At 45.4% G+C, this 10,381-nt stretch overlaps 1 protein-coding gene across 2 annotated transcripts in view; it reads right to left on the reverse strand.

Moving 5' to 3' along the window:
- Positions 1-10,012, reverse strand: part of hbs1l (HBS1-like translational GTPase) — a 208,211-nt gene extending 198,199 nt beyond the window's left edge. Inside the window, exon 1 of one of the 2 annotated variants that reach the window (XM_038799399.1) lies at positions 9,841-10,012. In XM_038799399.1, the coding sequence (XP_038655327.1) occupies positions 9,841-9,883 (43 nt within the window). In that variant the 5' untranslated portion in view covers positions 9,884-10,012. The remainder of the gene's footprint in view (positions 1-9,840) is intronic. The other variant, XM_038799398.1, reaches the window with a different exon arrangement.
- Between the last annotated feature and the right edge of the window lie 369 nt (positions 10,013-10,381).

The following is a 10,381-nucleotide window of genomic DNA, read 5'->3' on the forward strand; positions in this document are numbered from 1 at the left end:
TGAAAGATTCCCTAGTAAATAGTAACCTGTAGAAAATAGTGACCATTACAAGGTTCAATTTAGCATTCAGTTTGAGTGTAAGAAACTTGGGTCAGAAACCACAGGGGAACCACAAAGGAATGAGTGGAGTTAGCTGGTGTGGACAGGGAAAGGAGTTTAGCAGAAAAGAAGGTTGATCAGCAATGGCAGATGTTTATGGAAATAGATGGGACTCATAACAACTATATATCCCAGTGAGGAAGGAGGATTCGAGGAAAGGAATAAATCTACAATAGTTAACCACGGAAGTAAAGGATAATATTAAACTGAAAGAAAAAATATACAATGTGTCAAAGGTTAGTGGTAAGACAGTGGATTTGGAAAGTTTTAAAAACCAACAAAAGATGACAAAAACAATGAAAAAGATAAACCATGTGGCTAATCTAGCAAGTAACATAATGGTGGGCAGTAAGAGCTTCACTAAATTGATCCTGGGTATGGAAATATTTTCATACGTGATGTTGAGTAGGTTGTGCCTGCATTCATTGGAGTTTACAAGAATGAGAGATGAACTTATTGAGGGGATAGATGCGGAGAGGCTGTTTCCCCTTGTGGGAGAGGCTAGGACCTGAGGGCATAATCTCAGAGTAAGGGGTCATCCATTTAAGACAGTGATGAGGAGAAATAACTTCTCTCAGGAGGGTGAATCCGTGCAATTCTTTATCGCAGAGAACTATTGAAGCTGGGTCATTATGTTCAAGGCTGAAATGGACAGAATTTTAATCAGTAAGGGAATTGAGGGTTATAGGGATATGGTTGGAAAGTGGAGTTGAGGATGATCACATCAGATCAGTCATGATTTCACCGAATGACAAATCAAGTTTGATGGGCTGAATGGCTTCTTCTGCTCCTACATGTTATGGTTAAAGTGTTTTAAAACCATCAAATTCATTATCTTCGGCATTCGACACAAAAAAAATCATCAACTTAATTCTGAGTTACTTTGGCCATGGTGTCATTATAAGAATCCCACCCTAAATCAGATGGAGTGCTTTTACTTTCAACATCACGCCTCCACAAAAAAAATCAGCTTCTCCCCTCCTCCCCCAATCCATTGAATTGGATATTCCACATTTTTTGTGAAGGTTTTTTCCTCTATCCTTCTATCCACATTTTTTATTTGAATGTAAATTCCACCATCTGCCATGGTGGGATTGTAACCCACGTCTCCAGAATATTAGCCTTGGCCTCTGCATTATTAATCCAATAAAGACTACACCACTGTCTCCCCACAGAATGATTGCAATGTGGGTGTTCATTTCTTCGTAGGCATCTCTTGATTTCATCAGGTATATGGGATCTGAACATGGCTCACACTACTGAGTTGCATTCTTTACATAGGTCACCAGGGTGACTATTCCAGACATTATTGATCCTCACCTTCACTCCATCCTCATCCATACACAGTATGGTAGCACAGTGGTTAGCAGTGTTGCTTCACAGCGCCAAGATCCAGGTACAATTCCTGGCTTAGATCACTGTCTGTACAGAGTCTGCATGTTCTCCCTGTGTCTGCGTGGGTTTCCTCCGGGTGCTTCGGTTTCCTCCCACAAGTCCCGAAAGACATGCTGTTAGGTAAATTGGACATTCTGAATTCTCCCTCAGTGTACCCAAACAGGCGCCGGAGTGTGGCAACTCGGGGTTTTTCACAGTAACTTCATTGCAGTGTTAATGGAAGCCTACTTGTGACAATAAAGATTATTATTATTTCCTTTGTCATGAACATGCACAAAAGCTTCTAAAGTGAACTTCAAGGTTTTTGTCTAAATATTACCAAAAGCTTTTCATTTCATTCTGTTGACCATGCAGGCTAGTAATCTCATCTTCTGATGACCTGTAGTTTTCTCTAGAACAGTTTTTGAACCTTTCCATTCCACAGCTCAGTTGCTGGACATATTGAAATTCATGGGCATTTCATCCATGTTGTCGATGTGGCTTAATGGATAATCATATTTTAGCTGCTATCTGATGATAATTGCTGGAAACTAGCAATCTTTGCGTTGAAATCTTTTGGTAGTCTGAATGATCTTTGTCTTCTGCCATAAGATTAAATTGTTTAATTCCATAAAGTGGATACAACTCCACAGAATACAAACTGTTGGTCTTAAATGTTTGCTGGACTCAGCGTTTGATTTGGCCCACTTAAGTGCATATATGGGCACTGCATTTCTGATGATGGTTTAACTATTCCAATGATTTGCGAGGACCCACTAAGACACATGCTTTTCAAGATCAGGTCAGTGGCTGACCTTGGTCTGATGGCACATTTCATCTTCAACAGCTTCAGGACCATTTCTTCAATTCACATACCAGCTTTCCACTTGCACCGAATCCCCTCACTGCTGCAGTTATTTGATAAGTTGACAAAAGTTATGACTTTTAGCTTGAAAGTTGCTTCATACTTCACTACTTTTGCAAGAGAACCCATTATATTTGTCACTCGCCATGCCATGCATGGTCTGCTATGTTTCAGCATGTCTCGAAACTCCCACACATCATCTTTGGAAATTAGCTCATCTCACCTGCTTGATCCATGCACCAACTTACTAGTATAAGGTCAGTAAAAGATATACCGTATATACTCGCGTATCATGCGATCTCGCGTATCATGCGACCCCTAAATTTTCGTCCCCAAAACATGATTTTATGCTATATCTCATGTATCATGCGAGTCACTTTTTTGGAAATTAATGCCCAAACTAAAACTTCCAAATGGTATCATTGTCTGTGGATTCTGCAGAGTGGATTCTGTTGTGAAAGCTGTTCGCGAATCGAACAGCTTTCCAGCTGGCTTTACTAGCGTCGATCTGCCACTTGACGTTTCCATTCATAAAAACGGCAAGTAAAACACCCACAAATTCTGTATCGGAAAAAGACGGCCATGTATTGAATAAACTACCCATATGATCAGGAATGCTACTCTTCAGATTTTGACCACAGCATTCTGATGGGAAGATGTTCAGCCACTTGACGTTTCCATTCATGTTTTTATGAATGGAAACGTCAAGTGGCTGAACATCTTCCCATCAGAAAAAACAGCAAGTAAAACACCCGTGAATTTTGTATCTCGCGTATCATGCGACCCCCCAAATTTAGGTTACAATTTAGGTCTTCAAAAGTCGCATGATACGCGAGTATATACGGTACTCCTGGGGTGAAACTTGAGGTCAACTACCAACGCAAGTAAAGCATTGAGTAGCTGAGGGGTGTGTCTGATATACTCAGGGTACATGCAAAAGTATGAAAAAATGAGGTTGTATTTTACGTTGTGATCTATCGTACTATTGAATTAGGGACAGAAAGTGAACAAAATTAACATAAGCAATAGTAATGGAGAAATTAAAGCATTAAAGAGACAAATCCCCAAGATCAGATAGTTTCCATTCCCGAGACACTGAAGAGGCCTTAACTACAATCTTCCAATTCGGAAACCGTACCTTTAAACTGAAAAATTGTGCTTGTATCGCTGCTACTAAAATAACTGAGAGAGATCGTGGAAACATTGACCAGATAACCTAGCATTGTTGTTAGAAAAATGTGATGGGTCTATAATAACTTAATTACAGTGTTAATGTAAGCCTACTTGTGACACTAAAAAAATTATTATTCATGATGTGGCGATGCCGTGTTGGACTGGGATGAGCACAGTAAGAAGTCTTACAACACCAGGTTAAAGTTCAACATGTTTGTTTCAAACACTAGCTTTCGGAGCACTGCTCCTTCCTCAGGTGAATGGATTCACCTGAGGAAGGAGCAGTGCTCCGAAAGCTAGTGTTTGAAACAAACATGTTGGATTTTAACCTAGTGTTGTAAGACTTCTTACAAAGATTATGATTATTAGTGGATGGAAGGATATCTATGCATACTATTTTCCATGGACTTCCTGAGAATATTTTATTAAGAGATTGTCATCTGAAACTGATGGATTTGAAGGCAAATGATGACTTTGCTAGTAAACTGGCTGAACTACAGAGAGCAAAGTCGGAATCAAGGGTGGGTACTCTAATAGGCAGGATGTGACTACTGGTGTCCCACAACAACCAGACTTTCATTTCACCACCATCTAAGAAACTACAGGCCTGTCATGAAGAAACTGAGAGTATAAGTTACAGCTATATAGTTTTACCTTCAACTGTATCTAATCTTTGCATGCTTGAGAGTTTATGTGTGATGTCACATTTTAAATTCCAGGCCAAGTTTGTGATAATAAATAATCTCTATTGTTGCTGCTGGAAATTAGAGGGTAAGAAAACACACCTCTCCTGCACAAACACACTGATCAAGGGCAGTGAATGGAAACACAAATTCTGTCTGTGGCAGAAAAAGAATGCTGCCACAGGGTGTACTGCCGAATCAACTATTTTGTGTTGGATAGAACGTGGTTGGCGGGGGTGGTCGGTTCGGAGCACTCGTCAATTGTGGTTTCAGATCATGCGCCGCTTTGGATGGACTTGCAGGTGAATGGGGGGTGGGCCGCAGTGGAGGTTAGGTGTGGGGCAGATGGGGATGTTTGTGAGCGGGTGAGGGCTGCTATTCGGGGATATATGTAGCTGAATGACACGGGTACGGTTTCGGCCGCCACGCTATGGGAGGCACTGAAGGCAGTAGAAAGGGCGGATTTTATTCCAATGCGGGCACAGAGAGATAAGACGGAGCGGGCAGAGATGGCAAGGTTAGTGGAGGGAGCTGGCGGGGTTAGTGAAGGAGATTTTTCAGGTGGATAGGAGGTATTCGGAGGCCCCGGAGGCGGAGTTGTTGAGGATGGAGTTTGGGCTGATAACCACGGGTAAGGCGGTACGGCAGTTGAGGAAAGCTAAATAGGCGGTCTATGAGTGTACTTGTGGTGGGGTGGAGGGAATGAGAAGTTTTTTGGAGGGGTTGTAGCTCCCTGGGGCAGGAGGACCAGGTGGCGGGATTGGGAGCCCCCATTGGGCTGGTAGAAGTGGTGGAGGCTATGGGGGAGATGCAGGCGGGGAAGGCCTCGGGCCCGAAAGGGTTTCCAGTGGAATTTTACAAAATGTTTTCAGGGGACTTGGTGCTCCTGCTGGTAAGAGCGTTTAATGAGGCGAGGGAGCAGGGGGTGCTCCCCCCGACATTATCGCAGGTCTCGATATCCTTAATTTTAAAGAGGGATAAGGATTCCGGAGAAGTGTAGGTCTTATCGGCCAATTTCGCTGTTAAATGTGGATGCCAAATTGTTGGCCAGGATCTTGGCCTCAAGGATTGAGGACTGTGTGCCAGGGGTGATAGGAGAGGACCAGACGGGGTTTGTTAAGGGGAGGCATTTGTCGACCAACATCGGCAGTTGTTGAATATTATAATGATGCTCCGGAGGGATGAAGTGTGGAGGTGGTGGTCGCCATGGATGCGGAGGCCTTCCAACGGGTGCAGTGGGACTATCTATGGGAGGTGCTGGGGCGGTTTTGGGTTTGGGCAGGGATTTGTGGATTGGGTCCGGTTGTTGTACCGGGCGCTGATAGCGAGTGTACGAACGAATCGGGTGAGTTCAGAATATTTCAGGATGCACTGGGAAACAGGGCAGAGATGCCCACTTTCCCCATTGCTCTTTGAATTGGCTACAGAGCCATTGGCAATCTGCTGCTCTACATTTCAAACCCTTTGGAAGGTATTGGGGGGGGGGGGGGGGGGAAAGAGTATGGATATATTCGAGGAGTTTGGTCGTTTTTCAGATTATAGACTGAATATGGAGAAGAGCGAGGTTTTTCCGATTCAAGTGAGGGGGCAGGATAAGAGGCCGGGGGAGTTGCCGTTTAGACTAGTGGGGGTGAGTTTTCGTATTCAGATGGCATGGGGGTGGGTGCAGTTGCACAAGTTGAGTCTGGCGCGGTTGAAACCAAATTTCAGGAGGTGGGATGTGCTGTCGCTGGCAGGACAGGTGCAATCGGTGAAGATGATGGTCCTCCCAAGGTTCTTGTTTGTGTTCCAGACTCTCCCGATCTTCATTCCTAAGGCTTTTTTAGGAGGGTGAATGCACTGATTTCAGGGTTTGTCTGGGCAGGTAAGACCCCGCGGGTGAAGAATTGCTGCTGGAATAGGGTCGAGGGGTGGGTGGGTTACCTCTCCCAAATTCGATTAATTACTATTGGGTGGCGAATATAGCCTAGGTTAGGAATCTGGTAGTGGGGGAGGGGTCTGTGTGGGAACGGATTGAGACTGCCTCTTGTAAGTCTGGGGGCACTGTTGCACCTTTACTGTCCTCACCAGCCAGATACTCCACAAGCTCGGTGGTGGCGACGGCCCTGAGGGTGTGGGGACAGTGGCAGCAGCACCTAAGGCTGAAGGGGTCTCGGTTTGGCCACCGATTTGCAGGAATCATAGGTGTGCTCCGGGGTTTGAGGACCTATTTGTTGGGGGCAGCTTTCCGAGCTTGGAGGGGTTGGTGAAGGAATTTGAGTTGCCCATTGTGAATGGATTCCAGTATTTGCAGGTGAGGGATTTTGTCCGGAAGCAAGTACCGTCCTTTCCCCACCTGCTGCCACAGGGGCTACAGGACAATGTGGTGTCAAAAACAGGGGTAGGTGAGAGTATAGAAGCATAGAATTTGCTGTGCAGGAGGCCATTCGGCCCATCGAGTCTGCACCGGCCCTTACGAAGAGTACCCTACTGAAGCCCACCTATCTACCCTATCCCCGTAACCCCCACTTAACATGTTTTGTACAATAAGGGCAACTTAGCATGACTAATCCACCTAACCTGCACATCTTTGGACTGTGGGAGGAAACCGGAGCACCTGGAGGAAACCCACACAGACACGGGGGGAATGTGCAGGCTCCGCACAGACAGTGACCGAGCCGGGAATCGAAACTGGGGCCCTGGAGCTGTGAGGCAACTGTGCTAACCACTATGCTACCGTGCTGCCCTATAGTGTCGGAAATTGATAAGGAGTTGATGGATTGAGAGGGAGCCCTGATAGGGGTAATTAAGCGCAAGTAGGAGGAACAGTTGGGGTGTGGGTGGAAGCTTTGAGGGTGAACGTATCCTCGTCGTTTGTAAAGTGTTCCACAAGGCACATATGACTGTGGCCAGGATGAGCAGGTTTTTTGAAGGGGTGGAGGATAGGTGTGGGCAGTGCGTGGGTGGGCCCGCGAATCATGGTCCACGTTTTGGGCCTGTCCGAAGCTTGGGGGATTCTGGCAGGGGTTTGCCGACGTTGTGTCAGAGGTCTTGAAGGTAAAGATGGTCCCGAGTAAAGAAATGGCCATCAATGGAGTGTCAGAAGACCCGGGGGTGAGAGAGGTCGATGTCTTGGCCTTTGCCTCCCTGGTAGCCCGGTGACGGATCTTATTAGAATAGAGGGACTCAGGGCCGGCGAAACCAGGGGTGCGGATGAGTCACCTAGCAGAGTTTGTTTGGCTGGAGAAGATAAAGTTCGCCTGGAGATGGTCTGTGGAGGGGTTTTCCCTGAAGTGGCAGCCGTTCATCGACTTCTTTGATGTTAAGATGTCTGGGGGGGTGGGGGGGATAAAATGTTGGGAAGCAGGAGGCGGGCTGTTGGGTATTTAGTTGGTTTGATTATTTGCAGCCCTGTTGGCTTGTTTTGTTTTATGGTTGTGTTTGATGTGTAAATATATAAATGCCTTAATAAAATATTTTTCAAAAAATAAAAATAAAAGGCATGCCACATGATTTTACAAGACCAAAAAAAGGGCACATATCTATTTAAGCAGCTTGTCACACTCTTCAAACCAAGATGAAGAACCAGCTGACAACTTGTTTCAAGGCCTTTTTCAATGCTACAGTGTAACTATTCAATAATGGTCCAAGCCTGACAAATTTCCTTTTCTCCACTAGGAAAAGTACTTAACTCTACTCAGTAACTTGATAGATTTTTAGTCAAGATCAGGAAATTTTTCATGTGGGAAATCAGATGCGAGCCTATTTCATACCACACCAAATGTACTGAGCATAGGTTTTAGCCTAGTGGTGATCCGCATGTCCCCTGCTCATTTCACTGAGCCTTATGGTCTTGCACTTTCCTCTTCAGTTGTTCATTAGAGCTTCCCATTTTCAACTTCAATTTTCCATGGTTTCCCATTGCCATCCTCAATTTCCCATAGTCTCCCACTGCCAGCCTCATAATGTGCTTAACACAAGTCCTCATCCTGAAAGAATCTCCACATGTAAGCAGTTGGTGCCCTTGAGGTTGCAAGCTCTTCTACCATCACCAATTAAAATTTTCTGGTTCTGCCATTGGCTATGATGTGTAACCCTGAGCATGCAACCCATACCTGGGCCAGGGGAGACTCGTAGACAAGCATGATAGTTAATGTGTTTAATTTCTACACTTCCAATGACCCAGCAATAAAATTATAAACTTGTATCTGAAGAGATAGTTCCACACAGCGTAATTACAACTGAAGAAGCACTTTTGATCATTTAGCCATATTATTGCTGCAATATTAATAGTACAACAATTAACAATTGTGATGATCAAAGACAATCACACAACACAAATCTTATTAGCTCAAGTAAGCTATTTACTATAACACATCAGTACCAATACATGGAAAGGGTCTGAGGTATGAGGAAAGATTAGATATGCTGGGGCTGTTTTCCTTGGAGCAGTGAAGGTTTAGAGGTGACCTGATAAAGATTTGTACAGACGGGTACAGATGGAGTTGAGGGGTCAATAGCCAGGGGGCATAGATTTATGGTAAGAGGTAGAAAAAGGTTAAGAGGAGAGTTGAGGAGAAAGTTTTTCACCCAGAGGGTGGTGAGAGTCTGGAACTCACTATTCGAAAGGGTAGCTGAGTCAGAAACTTTCCTAACATTTAAAAGTATTTACATATTCACTATAGGCTCTGTGTAGTCAGGTCTTTGTTAACCGAGCTGGGCACAATGGACCAAATGGCCTCCTTCTGTGCTGGAAGCATCGATATGAATCTATGAAATAAGCCTGGTAGCGAGACCAGCCTTTTCTGGTCTGAAATATTACTGAATCAAAGAAGGTAATGCCATTTGTTATCCCTTTTAACAGCCTCAATTAAATTAAGCTGTATTTAAAAACATGCAGATATATTTATATATATGCATGCATCTATATATTTTGTATTCTGCTTAAAATCATTGCATACATTAAGCTGTACCACGACTGGCAGGTTGTAAGATTTCCACATATGTGTCAGGCTTACACGTGGATTGATGAAAAACGTCACTGCAGATTTATACAATACACCATGTCAAAAATATTTCTGTAAGAGCTAAAAGAAAAATGTGAAAAACTGAAAAATGTCACCCACTCTGTAATACTGTTCTTGACACTATCTTGTTGAATTTAAGTCTGCAATATGGAATGTTATTTTCAATATATCTAAAATAACCATAAGTAATAAAGTAAAGCTGTACGTGCTGGTGTGTCAAATAATTACTCGCGAAGCAGAGTAAATAGTGTTACTATTGTACTTAGTAATTAACTGGAGTAACAGCCTCAAGAAAAAAACAATAACTGTACTTTAGTTATCACCATGTGTCAGGGTTTTGTTTCAGTGGACCCCTAATATTATCTGGCGAATGTTGTGTGTAGCAACTGTTTCACTGGATTTACACAAAATCAATGCGGGGTCGGCTGGTTATTTTACAGGCTCCAATAACGATTATTGATCCACCCATCTACACCATGACCAGCTTTAATTCTCCGGCTACATAAGAGATGGAAGGAAGGCCCAGAACTGAGCTGCCCCCCTGTTCCGAGAGAGTAACGCGGGAGTTCAGGCCCCAGCGGACAACCACACACTGGGATCTGACAGCAAAACGGCCCACGATGTTGCTGGTGCTCAGTACCTTCGTCATACTTCAGTCCGCGGACATTTCTGTGCCTGGCCATGCTGCTCACGGCTCACCGGCGCCGTATGTTTGCGGTTTACTCGAGGTGATGGGAATTTTAGGCCGCCACCGTCGCCATGTCGCCGGACAACGCAACGCGCGCCGCCCCGCCCCCAAAACGCACCCCTCACCTTGCTCGTGCGCGCGCACGCGCTGACACCCCTGCGTGCCGTCACCCGTTGCGCACGCGCACTGACGCCCCTCCCTAACTCCTGTCCCGGCTCCGCGCTTAGCGCAATGATAACTCCGGACGCTGTCCACCCCCTCCCCCATCTCCCGCCGCTGTCCACCCCCTCCCCCATCTCCCGCCGCCTGGCCCTGGGGTAATGGAATGTTGTGGACCGCGCGCGTGCACAGAAGGCACTGTCGCGCCAATCACCTCCCCCCCCCCCCCCCCCCCCCCCCACGGCCGCCCCGCCCCGCCCCGCCCCGGGGCAGTGACTGTGAGTGACAGCTGCCAGGGCGCGCGCGTGATTTTGGCTGCTGAATGAGCAGCAAT

This window comes from Scyliorhinus canicula, chromosome 6 (genome assembly GCF_902713615.1).
Source record: "Scyliorhinus canicula chromosome 6, sScyCan1.1, whole genome shotgun sequence".
NCBI lineage: Eukaryota > Metazoa > Chordata > Chondrichthyes > Carcharhiniformes > Scyliorhinidae > Scyliorhinus > Scyliorhinus canicula.